General features: G+C 38.4%; 2 protein-coding genes across 3 annotated transcripts; both read right to left on the bottom strand.

Annotated features, from left to right (window-relative positions):
- Positions 1 to 5,138: 5,138 nt before the first annotated feature.
- LOC124411526 (retinol-binding protein pinta-like) lies at positions 5,139 to 8,229 on the bottom strand. Of its 2 annotated transcripts, none has more exons than XM_046890679.1 (8): positions 8,120 to 8,229; positions 7,399 to 7,566; positions 6,686 to 6,845; positions 6,403 to 6,555; positions 6,195 to 6,303; positions 5,791 to 5,901; positions 5,504 to 5,606; positions 5,139 to 5,430 (listed from the first exon to the last, which is right to left on the bottom strand). In XM_046890679.1, exons 2-8 carry the CDS (start codon positions 7,535 to 7,537, stop codon positions 5,279 to 5,281), a joined length of 927 nt encoding a protein of 308 aa, XP_046746635.1. In that variant the 5' UTR covers positions 7,538 to 7,566; positions 8,120 to 8,229; the 3' UTR covers positions 5,139 to 5,278. The 2 variants fall into 2 exon arrangements, with proteins under 2 accessions (XP_046746635.1, XP_046746636.1); XM_046890680.1 differs by having other exon boundaries at positions 7,399 to 7,579; positions 8,119 to 8,155.
- A 3,900-nt stretch (positions 8,230 to 12,129) lies between these two features.
- LOC124411530 (transmembrane protein 18) lies at positions 12,130 to 17,634 on the bottom strand. Its single transcript, XM_046890687.1, has 5 exons — positions 17,288 to 17,634; positions 14,727 to 14,844; positions 14,569 to 14,623; positions 14,144 to 14,237; positions 12,130 to 14,001 (listed from the first exon to the last, which is right to left on the bottom strand). The coding sequence occupies exons 1-5, from the start codon at positions 17,348 to 17,350 to the stop codon at positions 13,864 to 13,866; spliced, it is 468 nt and encodes a 155-aa protein (XP_046746643.1). The 5' UTR covers positions 17,351 to 17,634; the 3' UTR covers positions 12,130 to 13,863.
- Between the last annotated feature and the right edge of the window lie 1,764 nt (positions 17,635 to 19,398).

Here is a 19,398-nt window from a genome sequence, read left to right as displayed (position 1 = left end):
GATGCTACTGTAGACAAGATGCTGAAGAGGAACTAGAAGTGAAGTAAAAACATTCATTGGAACTTGAAAAATCTGTGGTTTTTAGGCAGGTCTCATATGGTCAGTGAGAAATAAATAAAAAATGTGAAGCTACAGAAGACTAAGAAGAAGAACTGATTTCTTCACTTATGCAGCATATCGAGTATTCTGTTCTGGTTAGAACTGAATGATTCATGTAAAGGGTAAGAGATTTATAAGAGCACGATCATGATGATGAAGAAGAAAAAGGAAACAAAGCTTACTAACTTAATGGTTAAGAAAACTTCAAGTTATTTCACACCAGAAGTTGAACAGCGTATAAACACTTGAAGAGAACAGTAAATTAGACCACAAGGAAGAAGAAGAAGAACCAATTCTTTTACTGGTAACTTGCTTCTGACTGGAACTTCGTTATTTATTTGAATGAGGAATATACTGTTCAAACAAAAAGATGATGAAGAACATGAATAAGAAAAAGTTTTTGAACTCGAAGATTCTCGGGTTCTCTGGCAATAGATTTAAAAAAAAGAAACGAATGAATGGCAACAAATTAGCACAACTTAAAGTCATCTGTGCGCATTTCAAGAGAGATTTTGAGAATTCCGTGGGATGAATTGATGTCTTCCAATGTCTTCTAAATTCACTTTGTATCATTTCATCCCTTTCATGTTTCTTAAAGTGAAGATCAAAAAATTGGCTCCGAATCACACGAAGTCTTCTAGAGTGTCTTAAAATTCGCGAGGAATTTGGTCCGGGTTTCAAATCCTCAAACGCTTGAAGTCAAATCAAACGGTGCATCCAATCAACCCTTTACCATAAAATACACAAAATAGCGTAAATATGCGGAGATTCTTTTCCCCCGTGAAGGTGTAAATCGGCGAGTACGCTTGAATTGGAATTCGTGAAAAACGACGAGGGGTAAATCGAAAAGGGCGAGAAGGAAGGGGTGAGATAAAGAGGGAATCTCCGACGACGAGTGCCACGGCTATAGAGAGCAGAGAGCGAAGCATGCCGAGCTAATTACGTGCCTTTCCCTGTAGGGCGACCTCCATAACCATCGGGGAAACCTGAATGCAGAACTTTTCTTATTCAAATTACAAGCCGGGAGTCCTGAGGAACCCTCGGAGGGCCCTGAAGACCGGAGAAGGCTACGACACTTCGGCTAGATGAGCTGATCAAGATACCATCGATGGCGGACCGGCGGAAAGGCCGCACGGCCTGTTTTCCCCGGTTTTCGGGAATTCGCCGCCCCTATTCCCGGGTGAAAGTAAGGATGAATGGGCGGAAGGATGAGGCGGGGAAATGCCATTTGCATATGGAGACGAACAGGCCTACCAACTATTGCAGGATATCGAGTCGCTGTGTTTAAGCTCAGGGACTTTACTTCCAAAGGCATGGATCCCCCCTCCCCATCAATAGATCCTCCGCCATTTACCCCGTGCCACCCGATTAACCCGATTATATACATACCAGGCACACGTGTCTATCGGATAAAATCTTCCAGAGAACACTAGATTTCAAAAATCCGAAAGGCTTCTTGAAATCCATTTCTTTTTCTCGTTGTTTTTTTTCTGGTATCCTGCAGCTTTCGAATACTGCTGATAAATTCTACGACTATATTTGGAATGAAAGCTAAGAAAAATTTTATGGTACTGATTCACAAAAGTTCCAAATCACAAAATCTTTCGAAGTTAAAAAAAGAGGTAAAATTTACTTTCTCTCAAGCGGTTGGATTTTCTTTTCTTGTTTATTTTGCAATTTCGATATTATTCCTCAGACAGTGTTTAATTTTGCTTAAATTTGGGCTACTTTTGCCCGACATTCTACATTGGTTCTTGGTTCTCTGATTTCCTGTGAATTATCTTTCATAAAGATATTTTAGGAATTATAAAGGAAAGTCCCTTCGGTCAGGGTGAGATGAAGTTGTATTGAAGTATGTAAATTCGGAGTCGATTCAGTCTGGATAAGTCGGGCAGGATTCGGATGAGATTTTGCGCGAGAGCAAATAGCCCAATTGCGATTTTCAATCCGGTGGGCAAATTTGGTTTCCCCGCGATAATTGTAGGTACCTACTGTTTCCGTAAACAGTAAAATTATCCTTAAATGAAACCAGGGGCAGCTCCCTCTTTGCACTTGCTCTTGGATTACAGCCGCATAGATATACGCGAATTAAGGAACGGGGTGGGAAAGTTTAACAGATTTTGAGACAGAAATTGCGAACGAAATCCTAATTAAAGATATTATAATGCGTGGAGACTTTAGGTATGGGTGTAGAATATAGTGTCTCGAGGTGAAATTAACCCTTGGAATAAATTCCCGCGAAAGGATATTTCAGTTTGAGAAAAGCGGCGCCCTTCTTTCCCCGTATTTCAGCACGGTTTCCGCATAGCTTTTGCCAATTTAGAACCCCAGTTCCGAAATTTTCGCAGCCATGTTTGCTACACCCAAAGTAGAGGGCTAAAGGTTTTCCGAGATTCTGGATCATTCTTGAGGACGAAATCGTCGAGGGATGTAATATTTTTGCGAGAAAGATTTTTATGTTGTTATATAGTGTCGTTTTCACTCCTCGTTTCAATGCTCCAAACATCCCGGAATTGTTCCTCGGGGAAAATCGCGGCCTGAAAAATACCTCCAAGATTCAACCGTGAGAATGTAAATCATGGTACACAGTCAACTTTTGAACTATGGGGTGAGAAAATAGAATTCTCTTTTATTTTTATACAAAGTCTCAAATTTACCAAATCAGACCTAAGACAGACCAGAAAAAATTTCTTGACTATGATTCCTTCACCCGAATAAATAACTTCATTTTCATTTTTTACTTGACAAAACTTAATTTGACTAAAAAAAATTAGCCCTTATATACAAAGTGGTAAATAATTATATAACATTCGTAATTGAAAGTTTTAAGAATTTACTCACGCACTTGGTGGGAAATTTTTTTGGTAGGAATAATTTAATATTTTTTTTTTTTTCTAATCAGTAATTGATAAAACTTTTTTTTCACAATAGAATCAATTAACACTTCTATGAGATTTACTAGTGTCTCCAAAGTAATGAATGTCCGTTTTGACTATAAAATTTGAGAGATGCGAAGAAGGTTCTCTGATCTTTTCATCCAGATACTTAAAAGACTTTTATACCAAAAGCCAAGACCAGCAGCGAGAAAGTAAAATTAGAACATTTGCATTCGATGCGACTGGATTATTCATTTCGATTGCCTAATTCGTTGGTTTCTTCTTTGTTTGATTAGTTCCTGCGGGGTTGGTCGGACGGATGAGGACTGGAGGAGTCTGACAGCCAGTGAGTCGGAAGTAATTTCCATCCCCTTTACAATATGCGGACAGAGAAGAGAGAGAAGGAAAGAGAGAGAGAGGAGAGAGTCTGTTCAACAAGGTGATAACATTGATAACCCTGGGGGTTACGTACCCATTATCGGGTTATGATTGAACACGTACCTGTCGTTTACACAGAGAGAGCAAGAGAGAGAGAAAGAGAGAGAGAGAGAGAGAGAGAGAGAGTGAAGCCTGGATCACCTTTCGGCCGCGCCTGACGACCGAGTGGCTCCACCTTCGCCACTTCGTCTTCGTCTTCGTCTTCGTCTTCGTCTGCGTCTCGGTCCCTCGGATGATAATGTAATTATCTACTTCGACTGATATTCCCGGCACGTCCTTAATAATGTCTTACCAGAGACGAGTATCGCCTACTCCCGATCCTCGCGGTATCCTCCCATCCCCAACCTCATCCTAACACCCGAAATCCTCACCCTCGTCGTCCGAGACGTTGTACGTCTCTTCGACCTCACTATTTCCACCTCCGCGCCATGACGAAGAAAATTTTTCGCACCATTCTTAAACAAGTTTACCAGCAAATCTCATAAATTTATTATTCACCTCGATTATTATCTTTTCTGATCACTTTCACGGAATTACGACAGTCACAGAGATTTGGTAGAAATTTCAATGCGGAATTCTTCGGTAAATTTCTCTGGAGTCCAGGTATAAAAGTTGAAGTTTATCTAACGATAAAAATAACTTGAAATAATAATTAAAAATTTTTCGGAAATAAATATTACAATACCAGGAAAAGTTTTCAACTAATCTTGAGAATTTGATGCAAAATAATCGAAGTTTTTAAAATCTCTCAAGACATTGCTAGGAAAAATACGTAAGTTATGGTTCCGCGAAAGATTGACGCCACTTTGATGCTAGATCAGACTTGTTTTTGACGACCAAATTTTTTCGAATCAAGCATTCTGTCCTAATTTTTATTAATCCCGAAACACTACAGATTCTAGAAGATTGAGCAGTGAAATCGTGAATCGGTCGATTCCATTTGCTGTGATCCTGAGCTCGAAGTAAAGATTATTGAAGCACGTGAGCAACCGGAATAAGTATTCGGATTTGACCCGTCGCGTTATCCGACCTGGCAGAGTTGCAATTTGTGGCAGAAGCGAATAGCGACAGCTTTCGTGGATGGGATAAAATGCGTGTGCAGTGTGAGTAAAATTTTGTGTGCCCCATGTGTATCCATCCTGCACCTATACGGTATACACCGTCCTTGATCCTTTTCTTTGTATTCTCTTCTCGCGTTCGGGACCGAGTGAAACGATTCCGGGCGAAACGACTGTCGCGTTTTGCCGCAATATTGGCATCGATACACCTAAATCGAAAACGTTAACGTAAAACGGCGCGGATCGCAATGTCGGCTCGGTTTGGTCGGACCCTGTAAGGGTGGCGCGGCACGTGGCCGAAATGCGGCACCCCTATCCGTCCGCATCCTCATCTCCCCCTTCCTCCCTTCGAAAAAAGTACCACCGCGCAAAAAGGAGCCTCGTGCAAGGGCTCATATTCCGGGAGCTCCGCGTTATTTACGGTTATGCTCTTCGGGGCTCCGGAGACCTCTCCTTCTCTTCAGTCGTAAGCGCTTTTCAATTTCACCTCTTTCTTTATATTGCCGGCGCAAACCGCAGGCCCTAAAAGTAGACGAAACTGGGGAGAGGGAGAAAAAACTTGGCAAAAGACAGCGACCGAGTCTTCTTCGTCGCGAAATAAATTAGGGAGAACGAGAGACGGAGAGAAGAAAAACATTACGAACGGTTCTGGTCACAGTAATTTAATGAGAAATATGCATACAAACGTTGCCGGCTTGATGAAGATAATCTTTTGCAAAGGATTTCGTGTACACTTGTTCTTCTTATTATCATTTTCATACGTAGGAACGTCTTCTGATTTTTAGAAGTCGAAGAACTTGCGAAGCCCTAATCGATGCTGAGCTTCTTGAAGCTGCCGTCGACCCCAAAGAGATCGGCTCCCGAAACCGGTTTCCCGACTCGCTTTGATTCGTCGACGCAGAATTGAGCATCCTCCAGGAACCAGTCCCGCTTGTCCTGCACCTTTTGCTTCCATTCGGCTGTGAGAAAGTGAAATCAACGGTTACTAGGAGCGAGAGGATGATGCAGACAGTACTGGGCAATAATTCTCACCTGTCAGTTCCGCGATCGAGGGTCCGTTTCCGTTTAAGTCAGACGGCAAAACTTCCTTCGGGATGTGCTCGTAGAGGGTATTCTGGTCACTGTGTATCATAATCTGAAAACAGTCAAGATCAGAGGTGGACAAGTCAGAAAAGGGACTTGAAAGGTGTGGGACCCGCGCCCGACTTAGAAGACTTTAAACAAACTCGTCCAGGGCTTGAAGTAAACTCGAAGGATTCCCCGCGAAGTTTACTGACAACTGATTTTGAGCATAGACCTTGAGAAATGGAAACACTTACTCTGTTCTTCAGCTTCTCCTTCAGGAACAGCTTGAAGATGTTGAAAACCATGTCGAAGCTTGGTGGGATGTTGATGAAATGCATACTCTTCGTCCTCAGAGGGTAGGCGTCCTGGATAATAAAACACAGTCCCATGAACATGAATTTGCGGTGCCTCAAAAAACTGTAAACATCCCTAGGCCGATGACAAAGAATTCGTTCACGTGGAAGTGGAAGTGATCCTTCAATTGATTTCAGATCACCAGGTTAAAGTCAAGTATGGTTTCCATTTCGGACCAGGAAATTAGTATTTTTAAATTTGTATAGATTCCTGTAGCAAGCATAGTTTCATTACCGGTGATGGATCGGATACCAAAAAGAAAATCTATCTCTGAACATTTTCCTTCAAATAATCAACTGTTCACCTGAAAACAGGTCACCGCCTTCTTAACGGTTGCCGGAGTGAACTGACCGACGTGTTCCAATTTGCTACCGGTCAGATCGAGGATGGTCTGCTGCCCAGAGATTAATGATCTGTCGACAAAGACGTTGGAGGATTTTATATATCTACGAGGTTAAGCCTGGACGAAAATGTTTTGCCTTCAGGGCTAAAATTGATTCTACAAAACCCACCTGTCATCCTCCATGAGCATCAGGTCCATCACCATGTAGTTGACCCGCATTATGTCGAGGAAATTGTATTTGCTAGGATCATAGCATCCTCCGCGGAGCAGGATTAGCCTGGGACTACCCGGGTCCTTGGTCGCCGGTAGCGGAAGGTATATTCTGAAAATAATCGGTGAACAGTTGACTGTGTGCATACTAAAAATGCTAGGATTACTAGTAGAATCGTAAAGTGAAGAGAATCGGTGAGGTCTGGACTTGAAAAGACGACTTGATAAAAATGGCTACTTACCCTAGGTCAAGGAGCTCACTGATTTTTGCCCCCTTCGGGTCTCTATCGGCAAATAATTCGGGCAGATGGGTCCTTATCGTGTAATAAGCTTCAAGCTTCTTCTTCGTTACTTCCAAGCTGTGCTTGCAGCCTCTCAAAAATGCCGCTATCCATTGCGGGTCTGTTTCACCAAAAAGGAACATAAGACGTTGAAGAAGAGAAAAAAGAGTCATAGTAAAAATAATTTTTATATACACTTCATGGCCAAGGAAATGACGATGAGCATGCAAAAACTTTTGAACCTGGACAACATTCCATCTGATTCCTGATGATTTTGGAGAACTAAGCCAGGGTATAAAAAACAGTATGATAGGAATAATGCTATTCGCTCAGTTTCTGGGGCGAATTGGCCGTTAAAACTTACCCAATGTTGGTGAGTATTCAATTTAAACAATACAAAAACTGTGTGAACAAAAAATGATTGGCAGACATTCTAGAAGACGAAGAGTCCTGGCAAAATCGATTTTTATTCACAAACTTCGTCGGCCACAATGAGTCTGACTAACTGATGGAGTATTTCAATGATTCTGTGCAATCTTCGACTTTCGCACAGTTCATGGTCAAGGACATGGCGACAAGCTTGCGAAAACTTTTGAACTTGTACACCATGTCACCTGATTTCCAAGGATGCTGGACTACTGAATCAGGGTGCAAAAAATGAGTATGCTTCCCACCTTCTCTAGCATTAATGTGCGGTTGTTTCTTGAGCCATTCGGTAATGATCCCGATGTGTTCCTCGATTTTCGCTTCATCCTCGCCAAGTTCATTCTTAGCGATGGCGGCCAACTCGTCGGGTAATTTTCTGATGCTCATTACGATGCGTGGGTCTGAATAGCTCGAATCTAAATAATTATGTAAATTAAGAGAAAGACGAATTCCCGGTTATTATATCGTCACAGTCGACAAAGCACAAAGGAAACCGTATCTGATATTGCTTGTGGTTGCAACAGCAACTAAGCTACGTTATCGATAATTAGAATTATCACTGCGAGCCGACCAAATATTCGATAACTGAACAAGGCTCTGCCGGACGTCTGATTCAATGACTAGTCACATTGATCAGTGAGTTTAAAAATATGCAGCAAATCAAGTACGTTCAGTGATGCCGCGAGTCTTTCTTTCAAGAACACGAATTCTAATCTACGAGTGTACTTCAGTGCTTCATCGACGCCGCGTTACAATCAGACACTCTCATCGTTCGTTCAGCCATTATTTTTCCTCCCAATTCTGTTCCCCTTTTGTCTCGTTTCGTTATTGTCCTACACTATCGCTCTTGGCAATCGGCGAATCCGAGCCTCGATGAGGCGGAATTGTTTTCAGTGTTCAAAACGGTAGCGTGCATGACTTTCATCGTGGTTGGATCGATTGAACTGCGAGATGAATTTTATCACTCACCTGATATCGGCACCCTGTGCCCGTCGGTCTTCGCTCAGTCCGTGTGGTTCGATGAACGATGTTAAACTCCTCTTGCAGTACGGCAATTGGCTGCGTTGGACGTTTTACTGATTATCTATCCAGATTAGGCTACCATGATTATGTATAGCATATCTTTCCACCTACGACGGATGAATTATGCAACGTTGTAGTGGGTGTATACATACATATAGGTATACACGCATGCTTATCTTTCCACCAATGATGACAGGGTTACGTCCAATGTCTCATCGCGATAAAGCTGTCTTCAGTTAATCAATTGCAAAAAAGTGACTAGACAAACAGAATTGTCTTTATTTTTTTTTTTTTGTTTTTGTTTTTTTAATAGATAAGACATGGTAATTACTATGGGATAAATTTTTTCACGTGCTTTTGTGTTTTTAGCTTGTTCATTTCCTACAATTCCTGCTTAATTTAACTTTACAAATTGCAAACAAAAAAAGAATCGAAGCGAAGACGCAGGAATTAGGAAAGAAGCTGACAAAAAAACGGGAAGCACGCAGAGACGGGGAACAAGAAGGAAAAAATAAAGTAAAACAGTGAAGGAACAAAGTGAAAAAGCGCTCCGTAATGCAAAAATTTGGGGAATTCCGGGTCTCTCCCATAATATGTATGCATGTACAGCCGGCAGAGCTAAAAGAGAGGCGAATAGCGAGGCGGATGGCGTTATTGCGAAATACGGGGATCCTCTCGTCACGTTTGAGCTATTCGTCAACGTGTTTCTGGATCCTGCGAGTGTGAGTCGCTGGTGTCACGCGGTCACGCCGCCTTTTCCTTTTTTTTCTTCCTTTTTTCTTTTTCTTTTCCGTACCTTCGTTTCAGACGTTTTTCTGCTTATTCATGATGAAAAAGACGAAAAAGGAACAAATGAAAAGAACTCGGCTCTGCTCACTTTCCCTTATATTGTGCCCTGGGTGTGCATACAGGGTGCTCCCGAGTGATCGCTGCTGTATACTGGGTCGCCTACGACTAAGGGGAACAAATACCGACCCGGTTTGAGTAAGTGATCGGTCGGTAATAATTTTTACTGAGATTACACACATGAATTACCGGCGTGCGTGTAATGTCGGTGAAAAATGTCACCATAATGAGATGTCAGTGTTCTTTGTAATCAAAAACCAGATCAGCTGCCATTTCGTCATTTTACCATCAAATCTTATGGGACTGGGCTCAAAGTGTGTATTTCATCAGCGTCGAGTGACATCATACCGGATAATTCGATCCTTCTGGTACAACTGTGAAAATTTTCCCAACTTCGGTGAGTGATAACCGATCTGTAAAATTTTTTTCAAAATTTTCAAAAAGTAAAACGTCGCTTCACTTTTTGCCAAAATAAGGCATCAATTGCCCAAGTTTCATCCTGATCACTTGAGCGATGTAGGAGTTTTGGCGCGCCGCGTTTTCGAGGTGTACAACGCGACTTTAGAAGCAACTTAAAGTCCTCGCAAGTGACCTGGGACTGCCCGTGATGCTAAGCAGTTATTTTCTTGTTTATAACCTATGGCGAAGCGTTCAGTAATCAATTTCCAGAGTCACGTTAAAGTGAACATATGAAGTGACTTGATTGCAGAGATGATGACACGAGAGGTCTGTTTTATCGATATTTGTTCCCCTTAGAGATAGGCAATCTAAAATACTGTGACCTTTACTCGGAAGCACCCTGCACGTGTATTTATGTGCAAATGAATGTATGATTATTATTATTATTATTATTATTATTATTATTATTATTATTATCGCTATTGGTGTAAGCTATATTTGGAGGTCCGTATACCTCGTCTCTTAATATTTTGATTGACGCGAACGCATCTGCAACTATACACATGCCTTGAAGGAATTTCAAACGTGTGTATTATATGCGTACGTATATAGTTTGTTGGTAAATACTTATATATTTGCGCATAGCTATATGCGGGAGCGAAATGCCGAAAAACTTTTCACATCTTGAATCTCAATGAGATCTCCATTATTATACCGCGCGGCTTATGCGCGGAGGTGAGAACTTGCGGTTTATAACTATATACAGCGGAACCGCAAATGCCGCTCTGCGACTCACATAAATCTACGTATTATATGTACAACCATGTTCTACACACTTCGGAAAGAAATGGTGAAAAAAATTCTGTGAATTATAGAATAAGTAAATCCATTTACGTAGTTCACTTAGCTTCAACCTCGTACGTCTTTTTTGCTACCCAATTAAGTTTCTTCACGGTTAAAATCAATTTCAATAAATATTAATTATGGTCAAATGAATTTACTTTAATCTGTTATATGTGCTTGCAGTTTGACTTGAATAATTACTTTGATCGTGACGAACTTAATTACCGCTAATGACTGTTCAAATAATAAAAAGTTGTTAATTCAAATACACACTTTCTTTTTTTCATCTCGGTCAAACTATCGTTTGATATAGAATTAACTAACAGGTACTCATTTATGTTAGACTCCAGCAAACGTTTGATTATACACGAACAGTGAAAGAAGCAGGATAGTTTTATGAATTACTTCGTGGGATCTATCGATCAATCACGAATTTAAATTAAAAAAAAAAAAACCAATTGCGGTCGGAATATCAGTCGCAAATAAAAATGAGAAAAAAATAATCGATCCAACTGGTGAAGTTTCGAGTATATTTTTTACATCATTATATATTTCCAACAAAATATATGTAAAAATTCAACGTGTAGGAGTGAAAAATATTCGTGTCAAGCTGGTCCTTTTGTTTCATTTTTCTTTTGAACAGTGAGACAAGGGGATTACCTGAAATGTGGAATAAACAGGATTCAGAGTAGCGAAACGGGGGGATAAGTTTGTTTTGAATGCGGTATTTATTTCTTGTCTCTTTTTCTCACCTTTTCTTTTCTCGTCTTTACTCTCGCATGCATGGAAAGTTACATTCACATATGTATACTTGCATATATATATGTACGTTGGAAACATGGATATACGCAACCCCCAAATTCCTATCCCCGGTGCAGGTTTGCTGGCGAGGGTTGCAGAGCCAAGTAAAGTCGTCGCGACGGTTGCCGCATCGGGGCTGCACGCTTATTGATGATGCCAAGTTTATTTTCGTGACTTAAGCGCGCTGGGTTAACGTCGTAAATCTTCGAGGCGACGGAGACTTTGTAAAAGCAAAGATGCAAAAGAGAGAAAAAAACGAACACGACGAAACTTAAGAAAAAAACGGTAAAAAGAATATCGATAAGTGAAAAATTGTACACACAGTACGCTAACGTTTCATGTCAGTTTTCACATTTAAAACAGCGAAATTCAACTTGCATTGATTGTTGTTTCGGTATTTTTGCTTGTTATTAGCTGCTTTTTTCTTATACTAGAGTGAAAATAAAGAAAAATGAGCTCTGCTTGAGACTGTTTTTCAATCGCGGCGCTATTCTAAAATATGGGTGGATTGATATAGGTGTGATGGAAGCTTATGAAAAATGGAATTATTTTAATGTATTGAAAAACATCGATTTGATCGTAGAACAGATTCTTTAAGGCACCAGACTTGACGCAACGTGCGTTTGTCCAACTTGATCAAGTCGCATTCTTTCTTACGTACGGTTGCTATTTTACCTACAAGAATGTTACGCACTGAATCGACCGTCAGTACTTATTTACAGTTGGTAAGGAGTTATCTTGAATGATACGGAAGAATTGTCTGATCGACATCGCTAAAAGTTATTAAAAATTGTATTTCAGCAATTAAGGCTCCTGGAATAAATATTTTTCACTATACAAGAAGATTTAGGAATCTTTTTTGGATTTGAATATCAATTTTATTCGTTATATAGTCTGTAGTATTATTATGCTATTTAAGGGGTATATAAAAATAATAATAACAACAAGAAGAATAGTTAATACAAAATCATTCATTCACTTATGGATCATTTCTTTTCACTCAGACGAACAAAAAACAATAGCTAAAGTAGATCGGAATGCGATTAATAAGAAAGAAATTTCTGTAGTATGTCTGGCACATGTTTATTACCTAATACAGGTTATTACAGTTATTTTGTTATATAATTCTGTAAGACTTATAACAAAAACACTAAAATATGTATCATATTACATACAAATAGATCTTTGTGATTGCAGTTGGATAATTTACTATTATCAAGGCAAGGCAAGAAAATGCGTGGTGGGTAAATTGACAATATTAAATTGACAATATATAATATAATATTACACTAGCAATCATAAAAACAAACAAGATAAAAACAAGTAAGGGAAATGAGATTATTCATACAAATACAATTTCTTAATTTTCCTTTGTTTCCAAATATTGTTGCGAGATTGTTTAAATCGCCACATCGATCATCCACACCCAATACAATCATATTATATAAATATTGCAGCGGCAGATACTTTATAGGTATGTCGTATCGTATTTATTTTATCACACGTGATCTATTAGTATAAATATACATATATGTATACATAAGTACATTTCCTCTTTACACACTCGCACAAACGTTTTATCATAGAATAAAAAATACCCACTGAACTTATAATAGAGTTCAATGAAAATACTCCTGTACGTCTTTTGGTTTATTCGCATTTACTTCGTAACAAATAATCATATACGAAAAACAATCAGCACAGGCAAACAGCAACTGAATCCCTTCACTCATAGAGACAAAATCAAAATTTTCTCTACAGCAGATAAAAAAAAAATTGTATCTCATATCATATCATATAAGTCACGGGAATGTATGCGCAGATAATTTATTACGTAGACGATTTATAATTATTTTTATAAAGCGTATGAAATATTGTAAGCAAAGATGAAAAAGAAATTACAAACATTCAATCCGTTAACGATATTAAGCATTTTCGTCGAAACTTATAAATATGCAAAGCTTATAAATTGTACACGTACACGTGAAATATTAACGCGCTTAATTAAACATAATAATAATTGTTCGCCACGTTATAACGGGTCGAATTGAGTCGCGTAACAACCTCGCAGCAAAGACAGAATTCAGAGAAATCCAATGGTCATCGTCACGTGGGTCTAACATATCTTTCGATTTGCGTGTTTATTTTGATTCCAACATACTCTATCAGAGCTAGGAAAGCCGAGGAGGACTTAATATAAAAAATTCACGGCCGTGATCAAATAAACGCTCGGGTCAAACTCGCAAGGTGGAGAACTCGCTATGCCCGCCATTAACGTTTCAAATATGTCTGCTTCAAGTGTGTTTCCATTTTCAAATAATCAGCTAGGTTGCAGGATACATTCAATCCGTTGTGATGTCAGTGTATTTACGTTTTCGCCTCACCATTATTATTATATGCTTGTCAATTTCCCTCTGTAAAAAGGGAAAAGAGATATTGAAACGCGACACAATTCGTGATCGCGACACGTGCAGACCCAAAGATTCGTTTTTCTCCACTTCTCCCGAAATTTCTCTCATTCTTCCTTTCTCTCACTCTTTTTCCGCCCGGAAAAAATTTCAGTATATAATACACACACGCGCACACATCGCTTATATTTTATATATTTTACAGTAATTATCATCAGTGTGCATATATAGTTATCATCTATAGTACCTATCTTCATTCTCGTTTCAGAATATAATCGCCGTCATATCGTACAGTACCATTTCTCGATGTAGATAGGTGTTGACTTCTTTTATCTTTCTTCATATCTCTCATACATGTATGCATCATGTCTGACTAGATTTTTCTTACGCTCATTACTCCTGTTTCTGTCTCGTTGATTTACCGTTCGCGTTTGTCGAATCACCGTCGCCGCGACGATTTCTTGTACGCTCTCTCAGCTGAGCTCTCTTCAGGCTCGTCATCAACTGGCTGGATTGATACAACCAGCTCGCCTGATATCAAGAAAACATCTTTTATTTATATTGTGTTATTCGTGGGTTAAATTTTCAACGTTTATTTAATTGGATGAAAGTATCCGTAAATTCAAGGATGCCGGTGGAATTGTTTGCAAGAATAGAATTGTGCAGTACTTACTATCATAATCATGCAGTTCATCAGTATCGGAACGGAGAATACAATGGAAATGAAAAGACCCTTCGAGTCAAAGTATTGCTGTCTTGAGAATACCCTTCATTGAGAAAAACAAAAGAAAAAATATCAGTAGTTAGAATGATGGAGAATGATTCAAAAAAAATTGTGAGCTTGCAACGAACATCGTAATCAAATTGAGGAAAATGCTTTTGTCACTTTTGCCGACCTTGTTGTATATTTTAAACGTTATCGTTAATCATTGATGAAAAACAAAAATGAGGAAGAAAATGTCTGAACCGTTTGTGAAAATAAACATTGCGGTTGGATTGCAAATAAAACAAATCAACGCAGCTGGCGTTAAAGAAACTTTAATCGCTATTCGATGACGAAGTGATTATTTGTGAAATAACATTGAATTTTATACTCACATCCAATTCGTGGCAGCAGCCTCGTTAATACTTTCGGAAAAATAAACAAGGAGAACTGTAAGAAGATAAAGAATAATGTTACAAGATTAATTAATATCAAGAAATGCAATTGTAAATGCACTATTATATTATTTTTATTTTATTTTGCATCATCTTACGGAGTATGAGGAACAGAAGTATTTGAAAATTTGCATGATTCCTGGTCATCAGAGCCGTCGTTGTTACTGCTACGTGAAACGTCAGAAGAATTGCTAGCCATGGATCCCGCCATTCGATCTGCAACAATTTTTGGAAAAGAAAACTTAATGATGATGCAAAATTTGTTTTTTGTTTCGTGTTTTCCTCTCACTTTCCCTTTTTTTTATATATGATTCCGATGATCCTTCTCAAGGTATGATCAAAAACCAGAATTTCGTCGTTCGATGCAGTTTTTATTTCTTCCATCGATGAGCTCAGAAGTTATTGACGAATATGAAAAAAATTTCACGCCCATTTTTGTTTCCTTCTCAAATATCAACTTTGCCGAAAAATAAAGTTCATAGTTTATTTTTGTACCGAGATACAGAAGGAGGAAAAAATATTGTAAAATAAAAATAACTAACGAGCTTCTACAAGTTCGCCTCTGGTTATTCAAAATTTAAACTAATATAAAGAGACTTTTTGCGAATAAATGTGTATACGAGCGTTTCAATTTTGCACCTGATAAAAAATAATGCGATGCAAATTTGAAGAGTGGGAGAAAGAGAAAAAAAAGGGTATCAGTATAAATTCTATGCGGGGCACGAGGGCAAAAAGAAGCGATAAAACAGAGACATGGTTTTACTGTAGATGAATAATTAACCACCGGCTCGACAGTGTGAGGCTGCCGGCTCCCTCCGGTCATTCCAATTGCTAATTTTAACCTTTGAGGATGACTATCATCACCTTGTATACAACCAGCATACACTCACTCAGGTTAAAATCGCGTTCTTCCTTGTAAAATCACAATACAATGAGGACATAACTTTGGGCTTAAAAACATGATGATTTTTTTTTCAAAGTAGAATGGCTTGTGTGAATTTTAAATATCATCAAAAAGTTTCAGAAAAATTATAGAAGATTCTAAGCTGCAAATACCCGAAGTGTCTGAACTATTTTGTTGTTTCGCGACATCGAGATGTGGCGGTATTGTTGTTGACCATGCCAAGATAGCTGTGGGCGTGAGAGAAACGTAATCTAGAAATAAATGCCAGACACTTGATACGCATCGTTATTTGATAGTGAAGAGGTAATTGAATGACTAAAATCGAACGCAATAAGAAATGATGACATTGCAAATGCAGTTGAAGAAGTCCTAATAACCAAGAAAAATGGTTTCTTGTGAAAAAATGATAATCTATTTTGAATAGAGAATCAATTGAGATTTTGTGGAAGTGCTTCCTCAAAATTTGATTTCAGACCTAAAGGATCAAACAAGCCCAACTTCGTATTATCAGAAGCTTCTGAAAATTGGTTGAACACTATATCCTTCTGGGAATTGATAATTACACGATTAATTCATCTTCAATCGTATACGTAACCCATCGTAAGCATGATTCTCTCTTACATCACTACCGATCATTTTGATTTCCTGGAATAAAATTCCGAAATCTCATAGACGCGGATAATAGAATATATAAAATATATATATATATATATATAGCTGAAACGTGACGTTCTCGAATGTCTTAAGTGGTTAAGGGCACCCGCAAGTGAAATTTTAGACCCACACTATACATATGCTACAAATCCGCTGTTTTCTTTTTTTGGCATACATAATTTTGGATAAGACCTGATGTCCCATGTCGAAAAAGAATTCCGGCAAAATCTTTGCTATTTTGGAAATTGATATTTTTGAAAGAAGCAGAATGAAATTTATATGAATATAGAAACCTCATCTATAATTTTTCTTCTTTTTTCTTCTTGACTTCCCTGCATCACTCCTAAAATCGACAGCCTTGTAGCACATATATATGTATCGTAGGGCTGAGATTTCACTTATGGATCCCCTCCAAGCATAGTGTTTTAAAATCAGTGCTTTCGACTGTGTGAAAAAATTATTAGATTTATGACCACAGAAATTTGAATGACCATCATCAGGACTTCATATGACAATCTTCGTTGATTGATTTAAGGGGGTGCCTTGGGCTTTATTGGTTGGTCTTGGTTTCTATATATCTCCAAATATATAAAAACGAAAACACTCCAATACAGTTTCCTTAGATGTAGTAATAAAGAAATAATGTTTTGTTATTACTATTATTATTATTATTATAATGTAGAATAAAGGCATTGATTTGATGAAAATTGCAATAGAAAATTCTTAAATACGTACTATTTTTTTATTTCTACCTCAAATGAAAATGTGTCGAAGTGTTTTTGTTCAGAATAGTGCATAGAATAAAACAACCACCTCTAAGCTTTTTCTAATAGCAAAAACGTTTTTCCTAGGATACCGAATCTTGATTGAATACGTCTGAAGAACAGAGAAGAAAAAAAAGATTCCGAGTGATAGGAAAAGCTCTAAAACGTCGAACAACAAACACCTGCAGGACCGACGGATTGGCTTGAAAAGCCGGAAAGTCAAGGAGAGAGAGAGAAGTAGAAAAGCTTTCCCTTTCACCTGGAGAAGCCGGAGAATGATCGAGCACCTGGATGCCTCATGGAAAAATGGCGTTTCGGGTGACTTAGTGACACTTACGCTCTGAAGGAAGGGCCATACGCCGTCGATAGAGTCCGTCGCGATGAACTGGGGTTCCGCCATTGCCGCCGGGTGCCTTACTCAAGTCGAACTGTAAGCCTTAAAACGCGGTTTTTTCCGAGCTGCTCTGTCGCTCCAGACAGTCTCAAGCAAGCCGCAGACATGTGCCCACGACTGGTCAGCAGCGCCGTCTCGATTATGACCCCCGAAAGCTGTGCGGCGCACTTTCCGACTCTGTTTCAGACTCGAATTACTCAGAAACCTCAAAACCGGCCGATGACACGTTATATCGTGGTTATATCTCAACGACGCAGACGCCACGCGCGATGCACAACAAGACTTCGCCCAATCGGCCTTGAGTTGCGACATCTTTCGTCTCAACGCCGCATTGCGGAACCCTTTGGCGGCTTGATCAGACGCCATCGGCCCGGTTCAACTTTTTGTAAACACTTGCATCTGCCTTTGCTCCGCCCGACCGTTACGCAAAAAACAAAGGACGATCGTTGGACAAATGCCGACCGGGGATCAATCGTTCATTTTCACCGACCGTTGGTACTTACCGACCGAGTTTCTATTCACGACTTCAAGTTTTCAAAAGACGTTTTCTATCAATACTTTGAGAGTGCATCTTGCTACCAAATGAAAACAATTCATCCCAAATTTCAGCTCTTTTAATGTTGAACAGTTTTTTTTTTGAGTTATTTAAAGAAAAATCTTTGTGCGTTTTTTTTTTTTATTTACAATTGTAAAAATAAAAATTAACGAAAGGTCACGTTTTCACAAATACTTGGTAGCAACAAATATGAAAAATATTTTCTTTATGATTCTCAAATATGAAGCCAAGTTTTTGAAAAACAAACAAAACTAAAATCATTTTTTAACTGTCTTCTTTGTGCTATTGTCCAAGTCAATAGCAATACCGAAAGCATAATTATACTACCGGATTGCTGTGTTTTCTGTAGTTAATCAGCTCGGGAAACGTTTGAGTGCTGATAAAAATGTTTTAGATGAAGTATTGACTGTTATGAATTAAAAAAAATTAGGATTACACTTCAGCAAGTGTATAAAAAGAGCCCAACTGGGTTCGACGAAAAGTACCATTTGCAAATATCGTGACAGATGATTGACTCGATTTCCCAGAGTTGGCTGAACAAGATTTGTACAATCATTTACTGGCTCGTATCAGCTTTAGCAAGCAGTATCATATTTGGCTGAAAAAATGGATGGAGGGCATGATACACGCCTCCGGGATGTAAAAACAGCCGATAGTTTATTATCTATCACATGCTAGATATTTATAAAAAATTGTAAAACCGGAAATTTTGAGCCGTATTTTTTATAATACAGGAAACTGTTTAGTAATCAATAAGGATAGTGACGAAGATTAATTCTAGGTGATTTTTTTCACATGTTTCTAGATAATCACTAAACCGTATTGGTTTCTGCGTAGTATAATGAGCATTTACTGTTGGAAAAATGATTATTTATATAATTTTTCAATAATAAAGTAGTATTAGTTCTTTTAAACACGAAGTTTTCTAAAAAAAAATCAGGTTTTAGTTTTTTTCACTATGTTCTGTCAAATCGAAAAAATTGAAAAATTTCCTAGCATAATCTTTTCAAATTTTTTCATATATTCTGCGAGCAAGTATTTAGGAAAAAATCATCTTTTGTTAATATTTATTTTTGCAATTGAAAATAAAACAAACAAGAGTTTATCAACTCAAAAACTGTTTAAGATTAAGAGCTAAAATTTGGGGTGAATTGTTTTTATGTGGTAGCAAAATGATTATGCAATTTGTGTGCGTTTTTTTGGATTGAAACTTCTCCACGTCTTGATGGTCAGTCGAAGATACTTCGGTCAGTATGAAACTAAAATTCGTCTGAACGATGGCTTGTGACCCGTTTACCAACCTTGAAAAATCACAAATGATACATTTTTGACATTAAGATATTGTAACGTTTGCGGGAATAAAGAGACAGGAATAGGAGAACGGAAGAATGTTTATTCGAATATCAGTCCCGTCTTAAACGTCTTGCTCTATCGAGCTCCCGAATCAAACTGTTTATCAATAAAAGAAACGTTGTCACGTCGACCAAACTCTCGTTCA

Source organism: Diprion similis, chromosome 10 (assembly GCF_021155765.1).
Source record: "Diprion similis isolate iyDipSimi1 chromosome 10, iyDipSimi1.1, whole genome shotgun sequence".
Taxonomy (NCBI): domain Eukaryota; kingdom Metazoa; phylum Arthropoda; class Insecta; order Hymenoptera; family Diprionidae; genus Diprion; species Diprion similis.
Note: the sequence above shows the minus strand (reverse complement) of the source record. Positions and strands in the feature narration are given on the sequence as shown.

Excerpts from the sequence above, each read along its gene's own strand:
- LOC124411530 (XM_046890687.1), bottom strand. The coding sequence starts at position 17,350 with ATGGCGGAACCCCAGTTCATCGCGACGGACTCTATCGACGGCGTATGG. Across the intron at positions 14,845-17,287 it reads TATGGCCCTTCCTTCAGAGC|ATCGAATGGCGGGATCCATG; the intron begins GTAAGTGTCACT and ends AAATTGTTGCAG. Across the intron at positions 14,624-14,726 it reads ACTTCTGTTCCTCATACTCC|TTCTCCTTGTTTATTTTTCC; the intron begins GTAAGATGATGC and ends ATCTTCTTACAG.
- LOC124411526 (XM_046890679.1), bottom strand. The coding sequence starts at position 7,537 with ATGAGCATCAGAAAATTACCCGACGAGTTGGCCGCCATCGCTAAGAAT. Across the intron at positions 6,846-7,398 it reads GCACATTAATGCTAGAGAAG|ACCCGCAATGGATAGCGGCA; the intron begins GTGGGAAGCATA and ends TTGGTGAAACAG. Across the intron at positions 5,431-5,503 it reads CTCGATCGCGGAACTGACAG|CCGAATGGAAGCAAAAGGTG; the intron begins GTGAGAATTATT and ends ACTTTCTCACAG.